Genomic DNA, 24,379 nt, shown 5'->3' with positions numbered 1-24,379 from the left:
TGCCCTTAATGAGGCATTTCATACGTCGTGTGTGTGCATGTGTGTGTGTGACAAGACAGCAGCAGGAAAGTGGATCTGTATTTCAGTTGTCACACTAACAACCGTGGACAGCACACACAGACAATCCCAACCCCCCAATTTTGCGACTTCAACTATCTCTCTCCCATTGACTGATTACTACTTTCTCCCCTCAGCTTCCACTTCATCCTCTCTCCATCTGTCGTGCAGATTTGAAGGTGCTAGGTTTGTGTGTGTTTGTGTGCGTGTGTATTAAGAGACACCACCTGCCACCGCACTCCCAAAGGACCAAGCGGCAAATCTGTCTCTCTACCTTCACAACTGTTCTTACCCGTTTTCCACTGTCACTTTTCTAGGACTCGGATGTAAGCTTTCCCCTGAGTCACGGACCGTATCGCAGTCTGCCAGGTGAGTCTCCGTTTATTCCTCATTGTTCCTCTCTGCATCAGTATGTGCTGCTGTAAAGTTGCTGCGTCACTGTGCTGCTAAAAGGCGCTGTTAGCTTCATGATAGCTGCAAAAAAGCAATTTTAATGGCGGGCTACAGTGGCAATGTGTACATTTGCTGCACCATTACCACATTGAGTGGGAATGTTTGTCCATATGTGTGCTGTGATTGGTTGGCAACCTGTCAAGGGTGCAGGTGTAAAGTGATCTGGATTATGCCAACTAGGGCTGTCACTGTCGAGTATTTCTAGAATCGAATTCTAGAATGTTATAGATTAATCAAATTAATTTAATATTCAGGTACAATTTTTTTGCGATAAAGTGTATTTAATACATTTTTAATCTTTATTAACCAGATATTTTTGTTTTGTTGGTATTATTTATTGATGGGAAAAAAAATGATTAAAAAAAATAGCACACAAGAAGGATTGATGATCACTGTTTTCAAAAATAAAATCTGTTTTTTATGTCTTTTTTTGATTAAACACAAAGGATAAATTAGTTTACTTTTATGAAAGACCAAAGAAAACTGAATTATTACTTTTGATAGCCTGAAATAACAAGATTTGGACAATCTTTAGTTACTCAGTTCCTAAAATAAGAGGCGATTCATTTGATTGTTCTTTTTGTCGATTAATCGATTCAGTTTGACAAATACTGACAACAAAACTGGAAAAAATCAAAAGAATTGTGTTTCAGTATTGACTCATGATAGCCATGTTGTGGTTGCTATTCCATCAGATAATGCTCATTTGAAAAGAATTCCAGAAAGAAATTTGAATTCAAATCATGTGGCTTTAGTTTAATCTAAAAAAAATAGTATTAGATAACAAGTTAATGTTTATTCATTAGGTTTGCTCTGTCCTCAAGATAATGGCTCTGACCCACCGCCAGCTATCCTCTTTTATTTGTTATCTGTCTGTCTTCTTGAGCTTTTCCACCAACACATCCTTTCTCATCTCCTTCCCTCGTCATATTCTCTTCTATCTCACTTCATATCTGTCAGTCAGGTTCATTCTTTATCTGCTGCACATTAAGAAAAATATTTTCAAGGCCATCACTGTATGTTATTGGTGTGTTTAATGTGTGTGTGTGTCTCCCCCCCCCCCTAATTCTAGCAAGCTACATCTTGTTTTATAAACATTAGTGAATCCGGTGTGATGTTTTTGTGATTCTGCTGAGTAAGACGCTTGGCATCTAAAACCAGCTTGGTTCAGCTGTTTTCTTCAAGTAATTCCCAGTTACTTTGTCATCAAACTCCATAAAAATAAACATTAAGATGTCTGCTTGGCTACAAAGTGTGAATTATGAAGAAACCGTGAAAGTGTTTTGGGCTTTCCTGAAATTCTATTGTGTTTGCACAGAAGTTCTGAAGCTCATTTACACAGCTCTTTGTGATCATGAACAATGTGTTTCTCTTATGGCATGTGGATGCAACCTAAGGGCACTGGGAGCTTTGTGAATGGGATATTTTTTTTAATGAGCAAAAGTAGTTGCTTACACACATGAAAGCATTTGTCGTAGCGTTCTTTCTGGGGGAGAGCAGGTTAATGACAAGGGAGATTAGACTAATAGAGGTAAATATTAGCCTTGCATGAAAGAAGTATTGCAACATTTCGTAAAAATCCAACATTTGTGTTTGCAGGCTTCCAATTGTTGCCAGTGGACAAAACAATACGTTTTTAAACATCTGTATTTCTTTAAAAAGGTTCCCACTCAAAAAGCCCCTTAAACTAATAACATGAAGTTTTTAAAATTTTTACGTAAAGTTAGATTTTGTTGTACACAATTTTAAATTATTTTACTTACTGAATCAGTTCCCACGTTTACACATCAAACTCACCCACATTCACTTTTTATAGTCATTTATCTCATTTCCCCAAAAGGTTTAGTTTTTTTTTTTAAATTGCAACTACAGTTTTATAAAAACATATTGCTTTATGAATCAGTCATGCACATGTCCTGTTAGTCCCCACTTGAAGCATCAACAAACACACATATGCACACACGCCAAAACGCATTAAGTACACACACACACACACACACACACACACACACACACACACACACACACACACACACACACACACACACACACACACACACACACACACACACTGTACACTCTGCTGATCGCATTAAAACTGACAGGTGGCTGCTGGATGCGTAGTCCCATGAGAAGAACAAAGTGCTTGTGTGTGTGTTCACACATAAAAATTATGACAGCGAAGCTGCTTGACAATTAAAAAAAAAAAACTACTCTGTTGCAGTATTTTACGAGTATTTTTATTTTGCAAGTAATGAAGCTCATGTGAGTACACTGGGAATATTTTCAATCACTATGTCTATATTCATGTAAACGTCAATATGAACCCGGCTCAACTCAGCTGTATTTTTAGAGCACTATAAAACAACCACGGAGCAAAAAATAAGTCATACAGCAACACACACAAATAAATTAAGAATGAAGAGTGTAAAAAACAAAAACAGCAAAACAGTCAAACCAAGTCTCATGCTGAGTCAAAGGCGGTTAAAGTATCCCGCAGTGCCCTTGAATTGAAATGAATTACTGTGTATTTCAAGCACTTCAAAAAGATTTTGAGATGAATGCAGTGAAATTACTTGGCGGTGTTCCTGGGAGATTACTGCGCCCTTTTCTTGACTCCCTCTCCTACAGAGCTCCTACGTCGTCTTTTGTTTTGTGTGGTAAAAGGACAAAAGTCATTCATTGTCATTCAGTAATAGGAAAACATTTGCGGTGCCGCTGGTGAGTCACCCTTTGGTTGGATTTGCACTTTTCTTAACGCATTTTAATTTAATTTGCTTGGTTATTAAGTCCGACCTACAGACTCTGTAAATTTCCTGTATTACGAATTGGGTTGGAATGATCCGTCACGATGAACAAGATTAATCGGTTAATCGACAACAAATCAATTATCAAATTAATAAATTAACCATTTTAATTGAGTAATAGGTTGTAGCCGTTTTTTTTATCTTAAAATTGTCAAAATCATCTGTTAGCCTCCCAACAAAATTATTCATTAATCTTTAATATCTTTCTTTCAAAAGCCCTCATTTTTTTTAATCACTAAACAATATCAAATAAAGCAAAATAATTGGTTGCTGAACAATATATGGAGAAAAGAAAGTTTTTTTAACACACTTTTATGCAAAGTAAAATATTCTTCAATAAATAATAGAAAAATCGATTAACAAAATATTGCAATGTGAATTATTCCAGGCCTGTCTGCCAACAGCAGTGGCTAAAAAGTGCACTGCTTGCTAGCAGAACAAGGATGTATCTAAAAAAAAAATCTTTCTGCTTTTTGAGCTTGTGCATTACCCCGAAGGAAGAAGCCCTAGACGCTGCTTCAAAAATAGCTGTTTGAAAGTCTTAAATACTATACCTGTACAGACTGACTGGCAGAAGCCTCAAGCACTTCACACCATCTCTGTGAGCTTGCGAGGCACTGTTAAGTGGATTTTGCGTTCCCGTCAAGAGAGTGTTTCAATCGAGTGAAGGCTTAATGCTAGGCCTGTTCTGACTTTGGGGATTTATTTATGGTACAAGCATGACAGTGGTATCGGAACGCTTCTTATCACCGTCTAATAGAAGGAAAGGCTGACTTCAATGTTGCAGTTTTGCATTTAAGGGCTGCTTTATGAATACCTGAACGAAAAATTGTAGCGTAGTCCCGGAACAAAAATGCACTTTTTTGTGTTATCATCAATGTAGACTACAGTGGACACCAATTCCAAACCTTTTTTTTTTTGTTTCTTTTTATCATTTCTAGGTTCATCGAGGAAGTCACACTTTTGGTTTTGACTATCGGCGCAACACTCTTCAAAGGAACGAGGGAATTCGTTTTTTTAGACTTGGCTTTGATTCCTTTACAAGTCCCGCACAGGCGAATCAGGTAAACACATTTTTCCTTATTTATTATAATGCTGGTGCTCCTTTGATGCAGTTTGGTATTTGTCTAAATCCCTAATGATAAAACATTTGGTTCTATAATTGGGCTATTGGCTGAACTTATCTTTCTACACTTCCCAGATGTGCTGTATACCTGTCAAATAGGTAAAAAGAAACACTTTGTTTGGAATGAAAGAGAGAGAGAGTGGCTGTCTGTTACCTCCATAAAAGTGGTGGCCATGTGGGTGGATGTACATGTGAGTGCAGGCTGCTCAGAGCTGAGTGGGAAGTGGGTATTGAGTGGGAAGAGAAGAGCTGCTTTAGTGAGACGATCAACACCAAGGTCCGCTGAAAGCCAGTCACGCTTTTATGGGCTCTCATTGTTTCCTGCACAAATTTCCTGCTAGCGAGATTGCTGACGGGGGTTGGATAAGAGCCTTTTTATTTTCTGCTTTCTGCATGGAGTCTGTTTAATTTGGATGAAGGCCTGTGGCTGGGTGTACGGTTTTCTTTTGAATCACAAGCTACAAGTCTACAAATGGGGTTGGAGTTTTTTACATGGAATAAGAGAAATAATACTTTGCACCATCCACCATCACCTGTTATGAAGGAAGATTTTTAAACGTCCGTCACAAGATAATCAAATTATTGATAATTCAGGAGTAATTGCATCTCCACTAAAAAGGTTTGAGGTTACTTCTAGAAGCCACAAAATGATGGCAAAGCACCTTTTTAGTTTCAACAAAGCGCTTTCATCGTAGTTCCTTGTCACCCAGATGCTATAAGTTATAACTACTTTTGTCTAAATAAAACTCCTCAACTTATTGCGCTGCAGTTTTCAGACAATTGCAGCAAAGCACTACTTTTGGCTAGATGGAGCACACTCCTGTATACACTGCTATACTGTGAATATAAATCTGGTGCCAGTAGCGTTCTGGCTCAGAAGCAAGGGAACCTTTCTAGGCCAGGACACCCGCTAGGCCGCTTAAACTCGCTTTAGCTTCCCTGACAGCATTGCTTTTTTGCATTCAAAATTCATGATAGGCTATCTCATGGCCTATTTGTCATTTTTGAGCAGATAACTCCAGGTAGAAATTTTATGACTATTATTAGAAAAAGAGGCCATGCCTGGTAAGCTCCTTTGCAGCTCTCCAACTCCTGCAGTGAGAGGAGAGCCCTGCAATGCAGCATCTGCGTGACGTACGCGCGCACACACACTGAGATGTTGGCATGTGAATGTTTTCAGAACGTAGGAGGGAGATGGAAAAAAAAACTAGAGAGGAGGGGAAAGATGAAGGCTGATGGAAGCCGGGGGAGGAGTGTGTAGGTGGAAGGACGATACTAGGAGGAAGGTAAAGAGGTGGGAAGAAATAACAGGTGGGAGAAAGACTCGTGGGTAAAAAAAAAAAAAAAACTAAGAAATTAGACTAATGACACATATAAGCACCACCAGGAAAAATATTATTTTCTTTCACTAGGTCGAGCCGAAACCCGGCTGGTACCGTCAGGACTGTCGGCACTCTATCGACCGGGCCGGTCATTCCTTATAGATTGTGTCATCCCGGGAAATGTGTCCCTTCCAACTCATGTCAATTATGGTTAAGGTGCCCTTGAACAAGGTGGTGAACCTTCTGTGCTGAATGTCTCCAGTAGGACATCTGTTATGCCGGATGGCCATTTGCTTAATGTTGCTTCTCTAAGAAAAGCCATCACAAAGCATCTGAACTTATATTTTAAGCTCAAAATAGTGTTATTTGGGATTGCTGATTCAGTCATGGAAAAAAAATTGCATCGTCAGTGTGCCATCAGGTGAAAAGAGCAGCTCAGTCAGCCGTCTGTCTGTGCAACACATCTCGTGTGACGCGCTCTGCAATATGTTCAATATTTTGCGGCAGGAAATGGTTCGCTTGGGAAAACAACCAAAGAAGTCATTAATTCATTTTGCTTTCCATTTTGTAGCTCGGTTTAACAGACGGATGAAAATCAAGTCAAAATTGAGATTATGGCTGGAAAAATGTACACAGCCAGTCCACCACTAAGGATGATCAAGTCGGAAGTGGAGGTCAGCCACCAAACACAAATACCGGCAGGACCAAGACAGAATGACAACCTCATTTTGATATTTTACGACTTTCAATAAATAGGAGTGCTGTTGAGTTGAAGCCCCGAGCAGGGTCACAGTGGTGAAAGACGAGCTGTGACAGTCAAGGAACCTTCAAACGAGACATTCTGAGCAGAGGAATCACTGCAGAGTCTCTATTGGGCTGTCACTCCCGTATCTGTCGAGCTGAGTCATGCAAATCTTGACAATTATTCATTTCGGCTTGGAGCTTAAACACTCTTCATTAAATATTCAACGTAAGCGTTTTCTGGCAGGTAGACAGATCCATTGGTATTCTATTTGACTACTGTGAGTTTCTGAGACATTCATTATGTTTTACTGGTTGATTTTTTTTTAACACTGCAATAAAAGTCTGGTCTTTAGCTGACGTTGCTAACTTTTAATAACCTGCTGACTTGTTACCATGTCTGCCTCTCCTCGCATCTCACAGAAGGAGAGACATCCCTCGACCGACCGCCCGCCCCTCCCACCCCTATCCTGAGCTCGTACTAGCATGGCAGATGACCGACAGCCAGAAGACGGTGCCGCTCAGTGGGACCCTTCCAGGAGCCAGGAGTCCACCGGTACCCACGGGGCCAATGGTTTCTCATCCTCCTCGTACAGGACGTGCCAGACGGCTGGGGCTCACCCGACCTCCGCCCCCTTCTCCGCGAGGGAGAATGGCTTTGATGGGGAGTTAACTGGTGCTCATGCTATAACTGCAGGTATGTGTGATCTCTCTTTTACAACTCAGCAGATGGCTTGTTTACAAAAACATCATCGTAGTGTGTCGACACAGTCCATACGTGGATGTGTCGGCTTTCCTTGCACACGTATGTAGTCGGCGTGTTATGCATCGTTGCGTGGGTTTGCAACACACCGAGTCCAACCCGAATCAGAGCTGTTATTAAACGTGCTATAATTACAATGTTACCCCTCAGCTCCCAGATCACCCTCACCGACACCCCGGAGACAGAAATGGCGGTGCAGCAGTTGTGTTACCATGACAACAAGTCTCCCACCAATTTGCTTTTTGTTCAGTTTTGCCTTCCGCTTGCATTATTGGCGCCGTTAACCACATGACTTCAACTTAACGATAAGCGATTCTTGCTATTTGAGACATTAGCTGAACGCTCGATTGTGAAAAATTCCACACCATCAACAAGATTCTCAAGAAACAATCGATTGACTAATCAATTTTTATCCCCATCCCTACTAAGAGGTGACTCCAACATGCTGTGGCAGAGAATTGCTGACGTTGGATAATCCCCCCCAGCCTTGAGCCTTCCGAGAGTCAGCTCTTCAGATGCAACAAGAACCTCTGAAGCACTAAATTGCCCCCTTGACATTCTGTTAAAGCTGGAGCTCGCTATGTCGGCTTTTTTTTTTTTTTTGGTCTCAAAGAGGTCAAGAGCAACATGCTACAAACATCTCTAGTGTGTAAAAATTCTATATAAAAATAGAATGTTGCTAACATTCAAAACATTTTGCGTGTTTCCGTTTGATATGCTCACTAGTCTGTTGTCAAGGAAACATTCAGTTTTTTTTTAAAAACACATTTGGAATGCTGACTGGTTTTGCATCCAATGCCGCTCTCTTTGCTCTCCCATTGTGTGTCTTTGTATAATTTCTGCCTAAACATTCTCATCTTTACCATTTATTATTATTATTATTATTGTTATTGAGAGCAATTTTCTGTTTGTTTCTGTGTTCAGAGCAAGTGTCTGCAAGAATCGTGCAGGAAGTGACTGCCGAGGCAGTGGCGGTACTAAAGGGGGAACAGGAGAGTCAAAGGCTGCCATCAGGTTTGCCATACACACTCACAAAAAATATCCACTGCTAACAACATTACGAACCTTTTACAATTTCAAACATACTGAACCTCCAATTATCGTGGGGAATATGTTCCCACAAAAAAAAAAAAACAGTCATCTTCAATCTTTGTATTTCATTGTAGTCGAAGACACCACCAATTTACCTCCGTCACCGCCTCCTTCACCTGCTGCGGAACAATTTGGCCCTCTTGAGCAAGGTAGGCCAAAAAATGCCAAATGTACTCTGTATAAGCATCCAACGGACCCCTCCTCCTGTTGCATCACGAATTGCCGAGATCTTAGGGAAGACTCTGTCCCGACAGACCATCCAGAGTTCATAACAAGCTAATTTTTCTTTATTTCAGTCACAGATTTTCGCATGCTCCATCCTCCTTAATTTGAAGCAATGACTGGCTGACGCAGGTTGTCTCTTCAACATTTACTTCTAGAGGAGCAGTTTTATTTGAATCATTGTTTCCTACCATTTCCCCTTCTAACAACCAGCATATCTCACAGTCTTCCCACATACTAATCTGACAACTTTCTCTTTCTTACATGTCTCTTCATGGTGTTTTTTTTTGTTTTTTTTGGCAGCTGTCAGTGTTTTTGTGTGTGATTCTGGGCCTTCATGGCTCAGCACTGTAGACCTGACTCGAACATTTGTGGAGTAAGTCACAAAATAGGATTAGGAATGAAGCTGGTGAGAAGTGTGCAAGTTCTAGTAACGCAGCTAATTATTTTAGCTTGACTGTGCTGATATAAATGATCCTTTAAATGTATGACAAAAACATCTCGAATTGTTTGTTTGGGTAAGACAGATGTGCATTTGTTTTTATAGAGTCTTATTATGCTTGACTGTCTACTAAAGGATAATTAAAAATCAGATTTTTTTAGGTCAAAGGCACCCTAAAAAGACAATAAATAAGTTAGAATGGGTTTACGGCAGCAGAATTACATTTGACGATAGATATTGCGCTTTGGTTAGGTTGTTGGATAAGTCCTGTTTTAGTATGATTGCTGTTTACTTACGCTACCTGATCGTATTGAGCATTGATACGGTTGTTTAACTAAGCAATAGAGGTTTAGTCATTTCCTTAAAAAAAGAAAAAGTCAATCTTGGTCGCTAATCAGTTGCTATTAACAGTCACCCCATCAATGTCTGTGTGTCATGTCATTTTTGTAACCCCCTTTCTGATTTGCTTGACTTTTTATTTACTGATGTTCAATGGGCTCTTTGCATCTACAGCAAGCGCCATGATGTCATATTTATTGGGGATATTGCGAATGAAACTTTAGTGGTTTGGTAAACTACCACATTCATGTATGCATAGGTTCGACTAAACAGACAAGTATAAGCCTTTGATTTTTTTTTTTTACATTTCAAAAGAAATAACTGTTGTGTGGCCTAATTAAAATTTTATAGCGGTTTTAGCACTCGTAGATTTTGCTGTGTTCTAGAATTTTTTTTTTTACTGCACACCGCTGTGTATAAATAATATTACATTAAAAGGAGAAAAAGTCTCATTAAAAAAAGAGGTCCCAGAACTGGAAAATTAATTATATATGTAGAACTGGAGATTATTTTGCAATGAGCCCATTTTGTTTTGCCCCTCAACTCTTATACAGAAAATGTCCATTTTAAAGTACCCCTTGATACCATAAAGCTCCTGACAAGCAAAACATTTGCAGATTTTATTCATTTTAAAACCAAGCAAGAAACATGACAGTAAAATTAGTAGAATTCAATGTACTGAAAAAAATAACATCTGTCAGCAAACATTTTTATCCAATTATTTTCATGATACTGTATTTTGTATTATTTCATTCTCTATGACAGACAAAAGTGCTGACTAATTTTTAAAATGGATATTTTCGTTTGAGGTGTTACATCACCCCCCACCCCCCTTTTTACGTCCTATTTTATTTCTTCCTCATTGTGCGTGTCCAGATTTCCCTTGCAGTTCTTCTCCTTGTGTCTGTCTTGTTTGTAGATGTAGGGGATGAGGAGGAGGCAGGCCCTCTCCGCCGCTTCCAAAATTCTCGGGAGAGGTGCAAGTTCCTCGCCCCCTCTATCTCAGTTTCTGTGCCTGAGGACGACCCCTACCACTCCGACGAGGAGTACTATGAACACCCCTTGTTCAGCCCCGAGTGGACGCACTCGGGCGCCCGCCCCATGGGGCAGGCTGTGGCCTTTAGACAAATTGAAGGTGAACCACGCACGGTTCCTCTTTGCCGTCGATCAACCCCTCCACCACCCCTTAACTTTCCGTTGAACATCTCCCTCATCTGTATTGTGCTTTCGTCAGGGGGGGGGGCGTCTATCCGCCCTTTCCGTCCCTCCATTCGTCACTCCGTCCTTCATCTTTGTGTGTTTGCGTGTCCTTGTGATGTCCATTTACTGGGAATCTGAGAGATTTCAGATTTGTAAAACATCATGTTCTTGTTTACTTTGCCCGTCATTGCCACTTGTGTTTGCAATCATGCTTAATAGCAGGAGAGTTTTATTGAGGTTCCGTCAATTAAAATAGGATGAAGTGATAAGGTGTACGGTTTTGGTGGCTGTAAGGTTATATAATATCAATTAATTACCTACACAAGACCTCACTTATGAATTATAAACACATAATTTGACTGGGCAAACACATCCTCACAAACTGAAAAAATGTCTGCTGCTGTTTGCTCTTGTTTACTCTTTCGTAGTGAAGAATGTGACCTGGAGTGTAGTTTGATTATCTATAACCAATCATTTTTGTTTTTGTAAAGTAAATTTGATAAGGGACTGGTGGTGAGAATGAAAAGAAAAATATTCCAAATTTTTCTTCATAAGGACATCTTCAGAAGTGCCATCCATCCCAAAAGCCAAAATATATCAAATATACTTACATGCAATACCTGTGCCTATGTGTGATGTATCTGTGAACACTTTGGATCATCTCAAAGTGTCCCTTCATTAGTTCTGTTTTCACACTGCCCGAGTCTGTGTTGCCTGTAGTCTTAATGTGTCCCCCCTCCCCTCTCACCTTGTTTTGGAGAAGAAGAGACCATGGAGGCTCTTACAGCTGAATACGAGGAGGAGGAGGAGGTTGAAGAGGAGGATGATGAGGATGAGGAAGAGGATGAGGAGGAGAGTGCAGAGGCAGCTCTTGATGAGCAGCAATGGAGCGGGGAAGAGCCTGACCTGGACATCCCCGAAGCGGAAGTTTTAGAACAGGCAGAGGACATAGACAAGGCCCCGGATTTAGATCTGGGGTCGGCTGAGGCAGTTAGTGCTCCTGCAGCAAGTTCTTTGGAAGCAGAGGGTGAGGAGGAAAGCCCTGAGACAGGTGTGTCCTCCTCTCTGTGCACCCTGCCTGCATGTTAAAGCTTGTCCACTGTATACGAATGCCGGATGTTTGGAGAAGCAGGAGAATTCCAGCGTCAGTCACCTGGAATGGCAAATCATTGGCCCCCTGCATTGCTGTGTCTGCAAGGCAACAGAGGCTTGTTAGTAGATAAAAAAAAAAAAAAATCACGTTGTTATGCCTGTGTTTTATTCTCGTTGCTCTTGTTCGGGGCTGGCTCTTTTTTGTCCTGGTATGATTACGTGTCGCACTTGCAATCATGCTTTTGATCACCAGCTAGAAGCTTCCAGGACTGTCATTATGTTTACACCGATGGCTTGGTGCTGGTATACCAGAGCATTGCATTAATGTAATTTTAATTATTTTAGTGGTCACTCGTTGGCAGGGCGATGGCAGTTTTTTTTTTTTTTTGATGTTGGCTCTTGTTTTTTAATAAAATGTATATCTATTATTGTATATTTTAAGTATTCAGTATTTATCAAATGACCAAGTCATCTGTTTTAGTTTTTTTATTATTATAGTCACCTGGTATTCACAACCAGGATTCTTTAGCATTCCTCCAAATTTTGAGATCATTAACTAGCATGGTCATTTGATCAAAAACTAAGTCAACATTTGTATCTCTCAATTTTAAGAAAGAATAACTGACATTTGATGTTATATCGACTTTTGCATGGATATCCATTCCATGAATTATTGTTTGTTTTTCATCAGTCCGCCTGACAGTTGCCTCATGCCGGCATTATGACATACCATGCCATATTTCCATCCATCTCTGACTTGGCGGACCTCATTGTTTCGCCGCTCATCTTCGGTGATGGCTGTTTCATTGTGCTGTAAGTTTCAGAGGAGAGCTTTGCCTGTTTTATTCGCCCATTACCTGGCCAAATCAATACCAGCGCATGCCAAAACAAAAACTTTTCATATTGTCTTCATAACGACCAACTTACAGATGTTCTTTCAGCTGTGAAGATGGACTCGGAAAAAGCCGTAAGTGAGAAAAGTGGTTCCATGAGCCCAGACAGCATCGGATCAGAGAGACGTCCAGAGGAGTTATTGGAGCAACAGACCCAAGGCTTCTTTGCTGGAGAACGAATGGTACCGGAGAGTCCCACCATAGATACGCCATCTTTTGTACCTCCAGATGTGCAAACCCAAGCCAAAGAACCCGCAAAGTCAATCACGCTTCAGCCCATCTATGGTGAGCCCATCACTGTGTCAGAGAAGCAACCATCCGTGGAGGTCGTAGAGTTCAGCAGCCTCGGTTCTCCCTCGGATTTCTCCTCAATGGGAGTCAAAGTTGAAGGAGGAAACGTGACCAGTGATGCAATGTCAGCATATTTTGAAACATCAGCCACTGATGCTCTTGTGTCCCCTCAAGGTAAGGGTGAAGGCTATTATGAACTGAGCAGAGTCAGTGAGGAGACCAATACTGTTGATTCCAAGTCTCCGAAGATTAGTTTGTCAGTACAGGAGAGTCCTAAAACCCAAGACGCTGACACTCAAGATTTCCCAGTTCCAGACAGGGGGAATGAATGCAAGCTCTCCCCGGGTAAATTGGCCTTGGACCAAAGGAGCTACTCCCTCAACATCACAATCGGAGCAATGGATCGCAACAGCCAAGGTAGAACGAGCACGTTCTCGCCATTGGCCGCGGATATCATGACGCACACCAGCGGAAGTCTCGACGAGTCTGCAGATTACCTCCCGATCACTACTCCTTCTGGAGAAAAGCCACCTCCCTTCCCTCCACTCATCCTGGAGACAGCAGCTTCCATCACCTCTGATTCCTCATCTCCACCGAGGATGGCTGAAGCCGTTTCAAACCCCAGCCCTGAACCCGAGTCACCCGAGTCTCCCGAGTCACCAAAACCATGCGAGGGCAGTCCTAAGAATAACAACGTCATGGCTCAAGACTTGCCTGAGATGCTAGACCTTGCCGGACCCCGTTCACGGCTCTCATCTGAAGCCGCTGAACCAGAACTCGGACGGCGAAAGTCATTTCAAGCCTTCTCTGATGACCTGCTTTCTAGCTTGGGTTCAGGTGAACAAAGTCCTGGAATAAGAAAGAGTGACAGTCAGATGGAAGAGATGGGCTATTGTGTTTTCAGTGAATACTCTGGACCTATGCCATCCCCTGCAGATGTGGTCAGCCCAACAAACACTTCTGCACAGGTCTTCACTCCAGCTGTTCTTCAGGAGAAAGTTGCTGCCCAAGCCAGGAAACTAGCTGTTAGGGACACATCTGTGGAAGACAAGACCCCGACTTTAGACCTGACTGTCAGTGACGATAATGAGACGAGAGAAAAGGAGAGAGAAGATTCCTCAGAAGAAAGTCAAAGCAACGTAAAGGACCAGCTGAATACAAGTCAGCAGGTGAAATCCTCAGCCCCGCCAATGGAGTCGTTTGTGACACCCACCGTCACGGTGACTCTAGAAGAAAGTGGGCGTTCAGGAAGCGAGACCGAGCGACAAGCTAGCGGCGAAGGATCTGCTTCTGAAACCGAGATTGCTGATTATGAGCGGCAGATCCGCAAACTGGAGATGGAGGGAAGGCCTCTCAGTTTGGAGGAAGAACGAGAGTTGCAGGAGCTTCGGGAGAAGGTCAAGCTGGTGCACCAAGAAGCCTATGAAGAGGTGGATGCTGAAGATGTTTACCAGTTAACGGGGGTGGCCAAGGACCGCATTGCTAGGCCCGTCAAGACTTCACCCACTTCTTCAGTTGAAAGCAATATCGACGATGATAAACTACTTTCTCCGGTTCTCTCACCGTCCAAGCTCAAACAAAAAGAACTTTATGGTTCCCCGAAAAGAGCACTGTCACCAGTGCTAACCGTAACCAAAGAATCCAAAGAAGAAACTGATACAAATGCCAGAGAACAGCCTGATAAAGTTGAGGAGAAAATAAAGATTGAAACAGAAAAGAAAATTCCAGAAGACACTGAAAAGAAAGTGGATGGGACGAAAGAAAGTGAAGAGAAGGAAGGAAAGAAAAAAGATGTGGCAGAGAGGATTCAAAAGGAAGACAATGAGAAAGAGCAATTGAGACAGAAAGAAGAGCAGGAGATACGTGAAAAGGAGATGAAAGAAAAGGAAGAGAAAGAAAGGATTGAGAAAGAAAGGAAAGACAAGGAGAGGGAAAGGGAAGAGGAAGAGAGGATTGAGAAAGAAAGGAAAGACAAGGAAGAGGCTGAAAGATTAGAGAAAGAGAGGAAAGAAAAAGCAGAGAGGGAATTGAGAGAAAAGGAAGAGGCTGAGAGGATGGAGAAAGAGAGGAAAGAAAAAGCAGAGAAGGAATTGAGAGAAAAGGAAGAGGCTGAGAGGATGGAGAAAGAGAGAAAAGAAAAAGCAGAGAGGGAGTTGAGAGAAAAGGAAGAAGCTGAGAGAATAGAGAAAGAAAGGAAAGAAAAAGCGGAGAGGGAAATCAAAGAAAGGGAAGAGGCTGAGAAAATGGAGAAAGAAAAACAGGAGAAGGCATTGAAAGAAAAAGAAGAGGCAGAGAGAATAGAGAAAGAAAGAAAAGAAAAAGAGGAGAGGGAAATCAGAGAAAGAGAGGAGGCAGAGAAAATTGAGAAAGAAAGGAAAGAAAAACAAGAGAGGGAAACGAGAGAAAGGCAAGAGGCGGAAAGAGTTGAGCAAGAAAGAAAAGAACAAGAGAAGCAGTTGAGAGAAAAGGAAGAGAAGACGAGGCTTGAAAATGAGAAGAGAGCCAAAGAACAGAAAGAGAAAGAGGAAAGGGAAGAGCAAGTAAAGTTAGAGGAAGCAAGGAAAGAGGAAAAGGAAAGACACGAGTCAAGGGAGAAGGAAAATCAGCCTGAACAAGAGACGCAACATATTGAAGAGACAAAAATATTGACCGAAATAGACAAAGTCCAACGAACCGAAAAAGCGGAACAGAAAGAAGAGCAAAATGCCGAAGCGGTCAAGGAGATCACGGAAACTCGCGCCGCCATCGAATCCGTCGTGACGGTCGAAGATGACTTCATCACTGTGGTCCAAACCATCGATGAAGCGGATGAACCGGGACACAGTGTTCGATTCTCCGCTCCACCTGAAGCCTTGTGTATACCCAGCGGGGGAGAGCAAGAGGAGGAAGACGATGACGAGGAGGAGGAGGATGACGAGGAGGAGTCCGTGGAGTTGGCCCAGGAGGCCGACATCGAGGCTGCCAGTTTCGAAGAGGTTCCTGAGACCCCCGTGTCTCAACCTGAGGAAACAGAAGCTCCAACAGAAAGTTATGACAGAGATGAAACCACCATGGACGACTCCATCTTGGACAGTTCTTGGGTGGACACACAAGGTGAGGCCTTGGAAAACCACGTCGATCGGAATTTTTTATTTCCTGAAAATAATTTTGACATAATGCCAACCCTCTTTTTTTTCTTCGCAGATGATGACAAGAGCATGGCTACAGAGCAGATCCAACCCTTGCCCAAGGTGCCCAGCTCTGTCAAAGACTCCACTGAGCTCCAAACTAAGCAGCAGACGAGAGTAGAGAAGCACGAAAAGTCCGGCAAGCCCAAAACTAAAGGGGGGCGGTTTAAAGGCCGACTCTCCACTCCTGAACGCAAGCCACTGCGCAAGGAACCGGTTTGCATCCCTCGGGAGAAGAAAAAAGGTTCTTTCCTTTTTCAGTCTCGATTAATTCGATTAACTCAACGCGATTCGTGACTCCTGTTTTGCGTCAGGGCTGATTTTAGATTCTTTCAAAACAATTCATAACTTGGATTTTCTTCAATCGGATATTGTCTTGCATGACGTGTTTTGTTTTTTAATGATAATGTCCAGATCAATTTTACTCAACTGGAGGAATTGTTAAAAAAACGATTGTTGTTTTTATTCTTCGGCATTCACTTATTGATGTCTCCCTGCGGCCGATTGATATAGCTGTGATAAAGCAAACGGAGTTTACCAAAAAAATGGAGGCTCAGACTCTGTCCCCGTCCAAGAGGATTGGACCCAAACAAGTTGTCCGCCAGGGCCGTCCCACCCAGCATCATTCCTGTCCTAGAAGGAGACCCACAGGTGATACTTTGCTTTTTCTGTTTCTGCGTGTGGTCTTTTCTGCACCAGCATGTCCACCAATGTCTTCTATGTCCACCAATGTCTTCCATGTCCACCAATGTCTTCCATCTTCTCTTCATTTGTACATGTCGATGTTTGGAATTCATTTAATTAGGTCACTCTTGAAAAACTGACACTTGTGCTGACTTGCATTTTTCTCTGTATTATTTTCTTTATGTCTGTTTTTTACTTTTTTGACATAATAAAAAAAAAATCATGTTACCTTTCTAGTTGGCTTCATTTCTATCTTCATCTTTGCTGTTGTCTTTCTCTCCACTCTTTAAAATATTTGTCATGGTCTCATGCTCTGCATGCTTCTCACCCATACTTTGTATTTCATGTACAGAAAATACCAATCAGATTGCTTTTTAGACATGAGTTATGTTTAATGTTGCCCACTTGTTGCATGATTTATTTATTTTTTATTCAAGTCTTGAAACATACAGTCTGTACTTTTGTCTTTTAGAGCCACTTTCTGACAGTCGTCAGCCTCTCACCGTTGCTAGGCGGTCTTGCGACAGAGCGTTGGTGAGTAAATTCCATTAACGTCAACAGTATCAGTGGCCTCTGGCACCATTTAGAAACATCCAGGTTGTGTTTTCTGTGGATTATTAGATTCAAAATCTCAACTGTCCTCAATGCGCTTGGCATCTTATTACCATAGCAACTCAGTACCTTGATCATTTTTGTCTCTTGACTCATGTGTCAAATAGAAAACCAATTATGCTGGAGAATATTTTATATTTCTTTGAAGCGAAAGCTGAAAGGTTTTCTCCTTGCATAATTATCACATAATTGCATGTTTGCTCCAATGCTTCTTTATTTTTTTACCATGACTTTGTTGACTTTTGAGTTAATGGGTTTTTTCGCAGGAGTGTTTAAAGTCACAGTGTAGGTGCTAAATCATCTGGTGACATTTATCTTGCGATTGTCTCTCTCCTCCGACATTCTAATGACAGTTATTGACTCAGAATAATGGCATTTATGCATATCATAACTGTCACTGAAGAATGATAATGAAGTATTAATTTGAACACAAATTTGTGTTTTCTTTTTTTTGTTTATAGTCTTCATGTCCTTATCTGCTATTAGTCACAAAGCAGCTGGTTGTTCAGATTTATATGTTTGAGCTATTTTTGATTATTCATCCCTCCTCAAAGAGCTCCATGAATCAAATCGAGAAACACTAGATGATTCATGCATCTTCAGCATTTTGCAAAAAAACACACCTTCATGCCCACAATGATTACATCATTAGATGGACCTCTTCCATCCCCACAGTCAATATTTACAACTTTTATAGATATGTAAGGCAATGTGGCAGACGCTGCAAGGATACAGAAGGAAAAATATGTGTTCATATTTTGAAAACCAGTTACCTAAAGTATTACTGGCCATGAAAATATTTTTTGTTTTATTTGATAGGATGGTAGATCGCAAAGTCCTTCTATGCCGCGGCAAGCTTCGTCTCTGAATCGCCGTGTATACCATGACCATGAGGACAGCTCAACTTCCATTACTAGTTCTGGTTCAACAGCTCCCCGCAGACCCACAAGTAAGCTGCCGCCGGACCACAAAAGCCGCCTTGAACAAACTCTGACATTTGTCCCGTGACCCCTATCAGCCTGCCGTGCTGCGATGAGGGCAGAACAAAGGACGGGTCGAGCTCCTAGTATGACAGGTGGAGTAAATTCAATTTCATTTCATGGCTTTCATAACCCAGAAAAATTCTATGGTGGTACCCCACCCTTTACTGCACATTTAGGGTTTATCCTTGTTTTTTTCCCCACAGTCTCGGAGCCGTTACGCTCCCGTTCAGCCCGTAGTGGCCACTCAACGCCGCGTACCCCCGGCTCCAGTGCCATGACCCCTGGGACCCCTCCCAGCTGCTCATCATCCTCAAGAACGCCGGGAACTCCACGCTCCCTTAGCTTGATGTCCCATGAGAGGAAGGTGGCTGTGGCGCGCACCCCGCCCAAATCCCCCGCCACCACTCCCAAGCAGCTGAGAGTCCTTAACCAACCGCTACCTGACTTCAAGAAAGTTCGCTCCAAGGTCGGCTCCATAGATAATATCAAGTACCAGCCCAAAGGCGGACAGGTAAGCCCCAATTTTAGCTAACTACTGTGTGTTTCTTTTGGGTCGTAGGATCTATTTTAGTTCACTCATCTTTGACATGGTCACCTTTCATCAATAGTGAATGTCAGCATTTTCATTCCCCATTCACAAGCACAATTTTGACATTTTTTATAATCCCAGTGGTTGTTTGAAGAACGGCGGGCTCAATGAACACTCTTTCCGCAGTCATGAACAAAATCTTCCTTGCTGACCTGATTAAGAGCAATGGCTTGTGTTGATGACTTTTCTTCATTATGTGCTACTTTTTGCGCAGCCAGCCTCGAAAAATGTCAGCTCAGCTTTAAGTGTAAGTCAAATGCCGAATGCAAATCTGTCAGTTTGACACAATTATAAATAGAGGATACTGTTGTACAAAGCTTGTTTCACCTCGAGACGGCAGTAGTCTCAATAGCGTGGCTTGTGTGTGTGGTGAGGCAGTCCCTTGCGTAATTTAAGAGTCTTGCCACCGTCATCATCCCAACCTTGACCTTGTAGTTCCTAAAGAGAGCGCCCTGCAGTCCCCAGAGTCCCTCACCTGGCCACTGACCTGCGACCTAATTTGTCACCATAGAAGCACAAGGAGCAAATAATGGCAGTCGAAGCCAAACACAAGGCTTCGTCTTGGATCTGGAACTCGGTGCTACGTGTCATCTCCTTGACGTTATGTCTGTCAGCGGCTCACAGTATGACCTGGACCCAAGGCCTGCTGGTACACCGCAGCACCGTACATTAGAAATGAATAGCACGCAAACCCTATTGGATCGCTCAATGTTATTTCAGCTCAATGAATGTAGAGCTAACTAATCAATTTTAAGTGATAAAATTTGCATTTTGATGAGGCTATTTTAATGAGGGCTGAATGCAAAGTCCTTGGTATTAAAGTGATTGTAGTCTGCGGTGGTGTAGAACTGCAGAGAGATGTTTTTGATATTATCATTATTTATATCTAGTAATTTAACTATAATTTAAACTTAATAATTTATCTATAATTTTTCCAAACCTTTTCCTGACTAAAAGAACTGTTTAAAATAGATTTTTGTTTATCTTTTATAATTTATTTATGTAATGTGATTTGGACAAAAAATTTCCAAGCCACTGCAAATTCTAACCACAATTATAACCACTTTTAAATGACGCCATTTTGTATTAAATTCTTTATACTGCCTAGAATTTTCCATTCAACCCTCATTCTGGATCTCATTACATCGCGGTGTGACAATTAATGACTTTTTCAGCGCCTAAACATTGTAATTATACTTGCTAAAACCCGATACTATCCATAAAACCAGGTCACTGCCTAAACATGAAATGCACAGTGATAGACCACAGTAATTAAAGCAAGCTCTTTGAGACAACAACAAGGCAGCTTTTAATTAGCGGTTATATTTTTCTTGGCAGTCTCAAAATGCGTAGTTAAAAATATGCACATCAACTCAAAGGCTGCTCATGTCCTGAGGTGATATAAAAGAATGAGGCGTCAGTATGATGTAGGAGGAAAACGCAAACAGCAATAAATGAGCAAAATCATGAAGTGGCATAAAAATTTTCAGTCTGGATTGTTTGACTCTGAACAAGCCTTGGATATTCAAATTTCGTTCTCGGGACAATGGTAGTGGCCGGCTAGAAAGAAGCATTTTCATCCCCATGTCATCCTTTTTGTTTTTCTTTAGAATCATATTCTAAACAAGAAGCTGGACTTCAGGTACATACAATCAAAATGCAGCTCCAAGGATAATCTGAAGCAACCTCTCAGTGGAGGCAATGTATGTAGTCCTTAATGTTTAAACACCCTCACCTTGTCGTCCTTCCCTGGAGCCGACAAGTTTCCCCTTGTAGGTTCCAGCTGGATATTTTCCACTGTGTAAAATTCCCGACTAGCTTAAAGGTGACATGTATGACCCTAATGTTTTATCACTATTGTCATCATTTGTATGCTGTCGTGGATAACGTCATCAATGTTGAAGTCTGTGTATGACCTCCAACTGGAAGACACTGAATCTTGTGACCTCGGTTTTGGGGTGTTAGACATATTAGATTATTTTGTGAGATGTTCGGCTGGTTCAATTCTACGCTGTCCATGCCAAATGACTAAATTGCAATATGTATTCTAATTTGTACTGTGTTATTTTCTGTCAGTGTGGCTGCACTGCTTTTCCCCGCGCTGGCTGAAATGTATTTGTTGCTACACCAACACTTCTGTCTGCATTTCATTCCCGCTTTTTCTCTTTTGCAGCTTCAATAGTCTTTAGACAATGCTGAGATATTAGCATCCTTGCTAGTTAAATGAATAGTTTCAGCTTTTGTCCGTGTGTGTGTGCTTGTGTCATTTTACATGTGCAAGCTAAGACTTTAACTTTAATTAACACAGATTGTTTTTCAATATAGTAAGAAAAAAACTGTCCTTAAAACATATTCATTTAAAATTAATTCTACTACTATTATTATTATTATTTGTACTGGGAAAATTACAGTTTGGACACCTCTGTACTAAATCCAGAGCTTCCAACATGGTTCATCGTGACACCATGATTTCTCGAGTGGGCTCAAACCTATTTATGAGTGCATAATTGACTGACTGACTCCTGTGCATATATTCATGAGGCTTTTGAAGAATGCAGATTTCAGAAAGCTTGCTGAAGCCCATTCCCAGCTCATTACGCACCTCCATTCTGCAGGTCCACATCCCCAGCGTTAAGCTGGACTATAGCCATGTTCAGTCTAGGTGTGGGTCCTTGGACAGGAGGGGCTACTCAGCAGGAGGTGGCAATGTGAGTCTTGTGCAGCAAAAAGTCATCGTCTGAGTGTTTGTGTCACTTTTGTGTCCTTGTGTTGTGTTTGGCTGTGCCAACCCGGGTGATGCTGGCTTGTCCGCAAATCAAAGCTCGATTTTCATCTTTGCTGAATTGCTTCAAAACTGCCATTTTGCCAAGCTTTCCTTCAGTTGCTCATGGCAGCAGTGGGTTACCATGGTAACAGCTGCCAAAGCTTTTGAGTATTCGAAGCAAAATTAAGTACGGAGTGGGTTAAGAACACTTGGGACATGTGTCATGTCTTGGTATTGTCTTTTTTGCCTCCTTCTTTTGCATAATAATACATTTAAAAAAAATAAAAATATTAAATGATATAAAATGATAATAAAAAAACTTTATTTAAAAAATAGTAATTGCCGATAGATCCGACAGAATGTTTTTTTAAAATGTATTATTTTTTTAATTTCCACATCAGCAAGCCCTCTAACCTGACAACCTGTTTCAATTGCTCTCCTTTGCAGATACAGATACAGAACAAGAAGATTGACCTGAGTCACGTGACCTCAAAGTGTGGCTCATTAGACAACATTCACCATCGCCCCGGTAACACACATTCGACAGACACGACATAAAAATTCCAAGAATCATTTGGCTATGTCTGAGTCTGTAAACTTAATATTTGTGTCATGGTGGAAATCTCATAACGGAAAATAATGAGTCTGGTTCCTCACCTGATGTTTCATTCATGGGCCTTTTACTCATTAGTTTTTGCAGTCACTCAGAGGAAACTGCAGTGATTATTTGCAGGATATTACGCAGACCAATTTTCCCAGACAGCCTAAAATGAAGCTAAAAGCATTTTTTTTCTCTTTCTACGAGGATAGCTTTGGGTGCTGCAGCTCCATCTGCTGGTGTTATCCATTGTTCTGAATGTGCCCATTTGTAAAATGTGTTATTGCTGCTCAGGTGGCGGTAACGTTCGTATTGAGAGTGTAAAGTTGGACTTTAAAGACAAAGCCCAAGCCAAGGTGGGATCCTTAGATAATGCTCACCATACTCCAGGAGGAGGTCGTGTCACAGTAAGTAAATATATATATTAAAAAAAAATGCATTTGACCCTGGGTCAGCCTGAAAAACATTTTATCAGCTTGTGTAGATTCATTTGATGACCTTTAAGAATGATTGAAGGGGAAAAAAAAAATATATATATACGTATATATATATATCATATTTAATATATAAAATATATCATATCAAAATACCCAGTCTCTTCTTTCTTGCTAGATTGAGAGCCACAAGTTGACATTCCGTGACCACGCGAAGGCTCGAGTGGACCACGGGGCCGACATCATCGTCCGGTCGCCGGGCCGGTCCCGTTCCATGTCGCCCCAGCGCCACCGGGACAGCCACCTTTCATCGTCCGGCAGCCTCAACATGTTGGATTCGCCGCAGTTAGCCACCTTAGCCGAGGACGTCACCGCCGCTCTGGCCAAGCAGGGTTTGTGAACATGCATCGCGGATGCTCTTACCCTGAATCTGTCAGCTCTTCACCTACCACTCACCCACTTGCCGCCGCCTTGGGGCCCACTCAGGGTGATCACAACTTTGCTTCACATCTCAAAGACCCACCAGGAGGGACTCCTAAACTTTTGCTTCTCTTTATCTGTCTGTTTTCCCCCCTCTCCTTTTGAATGATGTTGCATAGAATAGTTCACCTGTAGTGCTAAATGGGATTACCTGTACATACAAATGGGGGATCAGGAAGCGCCTCATATCGGCCTTATTGATCTCGGGTCTACATTTTAAAAAAAGCGATTAGCTTTTATTTACTTGTGGCCATATTCTGTACGTGGAAGTAATGTGGCCCGCACATCACGCTGCACGTGTTGTTCTTGCTAACGTGCATGGACGGCAGACTCCTTAATAAGCCCAGTACCCTTACTGCTCGTTATTCTTTTCCTCCTAATAAATATATATATATATATATGTCCAAACAAATACCAATATATATATATAGAAACGAGTATAAGAATACAGGTTCTTACCCATCTACATGTCCTTTAAAGCATTTCCAAGGATGACCATCAATAAAATTTCCTGTGTGATTGCAAAAGTTCAGTCATGTATGAACAACATGAATTGATTCTCCCGCCCAAAAAAAAATCAACAAAGAGGCTATTTTGTAATTTGAAAAGGCATTTTAGTAAGTCATTTTCTCAATCATTGGCTAAGAAATGAATAAGATCACGTTTTGTAGTTCTTAGTTCTTTACGGTGTTTTTCTTGGTGTCGGGCAGCGCTGTTGTTGTGTTGCTGAGCAACGCAAAGACATGGGCAAATACAGATTTTGAAGCGTCTCCGCTTTAAAGGAGTGCGGATGAAAGTCGGATTGTGACATGGCGTTTATGGATTCCGTTTGTGTGTGCATTTGGTGCAGATCTCGAGATGTTTTACAACCAACGTGTTTGGCTGTTTTGTTGCAGTATGTGCAAATCTTTTGAAAAAGTTTTAAAGATGAATCATCAAAAAAGCAAAAGTAGATTCATCCATTGAGAAAAAAGTTGTTGGAGTGATCTTGTTTGTTTTTTGGAGGAAGTGTGTTTTATCCTGACCTGTTTGTTTGCTTCTGTGTTTTTTCAGCATTGCCCATCTCTGTAATCCCCCTCTCGCCCCCACCCCGCAGCAAATGTAATGTATTTAAACGGTCAAGTAGATGTATGCGATTTATTTTTTTTTCCCGCTGCCGCTGATATGACTCCAATTAAGGTAATTCATTAAAATAAATGAGATAAGAAAAAAAATGTACTTGAGATCG

At 41.5% G+C, this 24,379-nt stretch overlaps 1 protein-coding gene across 6 annotated transcripts in view; it reads left to right on the top strand.

The window, feature by feature from the left end:
* map2 (microtubule-associated protein 2) overlaps positions 1–24,369 on the top strand; it is a 31,046-nt gene extending 6,677 nt beyond the window's left edge. Inside the window, exons 2-21 of one of the 6 annotated variants that reach the window (XM_088382678.1) lie at positions 375–426; positions 4,259–4,381; positions 6,930–7,203; positions 8,194–8,283; positions 8,436–8,510; positions 10,284–10,499; positions 11,328–11,615; positions 12,598–15,933; positions 16,024–16,251; positions 16,521–16,658; positions 17,164–17,225; positions 18,123–18,252; positions 18,322–18,378; positions 18,490–18,797; positions 19,387–19,524; positions 20,486–20,578; positions 21,491–21,583; positions 22,087–22,168; positions 22,532–22,644; positions 22,850–24,369. In XM_088382678.1, the coding sequence (XP_088238804.1) occupies positions 6,993–7,203; positions 8,194–8,283; positions 8,436–8,510; positions 10,284–10,499; positions 11,328–11,615; positions 12,598–15,933; positions 16,024–16,251; positions 16,521–16,658; positions 17,164–17,225; positions 18,123–18,252; positions 18,322–18,378; positions 18,490–18,797; positions 19,387–19,524; positions 20,486–20,578; positions 21,491–21,583; positions 22,087–22,168; positions 22,532–22,644; positions 22,850–23,071 (5,880 nt within the window). In that variant the 5' untranslated portion in view covers positions 375–426; positions 4,259–4,381; positions 6,930–6,992 and the 3' untranslated portion in view covers positions 23,072–24,369. The remainder of the gene's footprint in view (positions 1–374; positions 427–4,258; positions 4,382–6,929; positions 7,204–8,193; positions 8,284–8,435; positions 8,511–10,283; positions 10,500–11,327; positions 11,616–12,597; positions 15,934–16,023; positions 16,252–16,520; positions 16,659–17,163; positions 17,226–18,122; positions 18,253–18,321; positions 18,379–18,489; positions 18,798–19,386; positions 19,525–20,485; positions 20,579–21,490; positions 21,584–22,086; positions 22,169–22,531; positions 22,645–22,849) is intronic. The other 5 variants (XM_088382672.1, XM_088382675.1, XM_088382676.1 and 2 more) reach the window with 5 other exon arrangements.
* The last annotated feature ends 10 nt before the right edge of the window (positions 24,370–24,379 follow it).

The sequence above is a fragment of the Syngnathus floridae genome, chromosome 8 (genome assembly GCF_059516105.1).
Source record: "Syngnathus floridae isolate MCC-2025c chromosome 8, RoL_Sflo_1.0, whole genome shotgun sequence".
In the NCBI taxonomy this organism is placed as follows: Eukaryota; Metazoa; Chordata; class Actinopteri; order Syngnathiformes; family Syngnathidae; genus Syngnathus; species Syngnathus floridae.
Note: the sequence above shows the minus strand (reverse complement) of the source record. Positions and strands in the feature narration are given on the sequence as shown.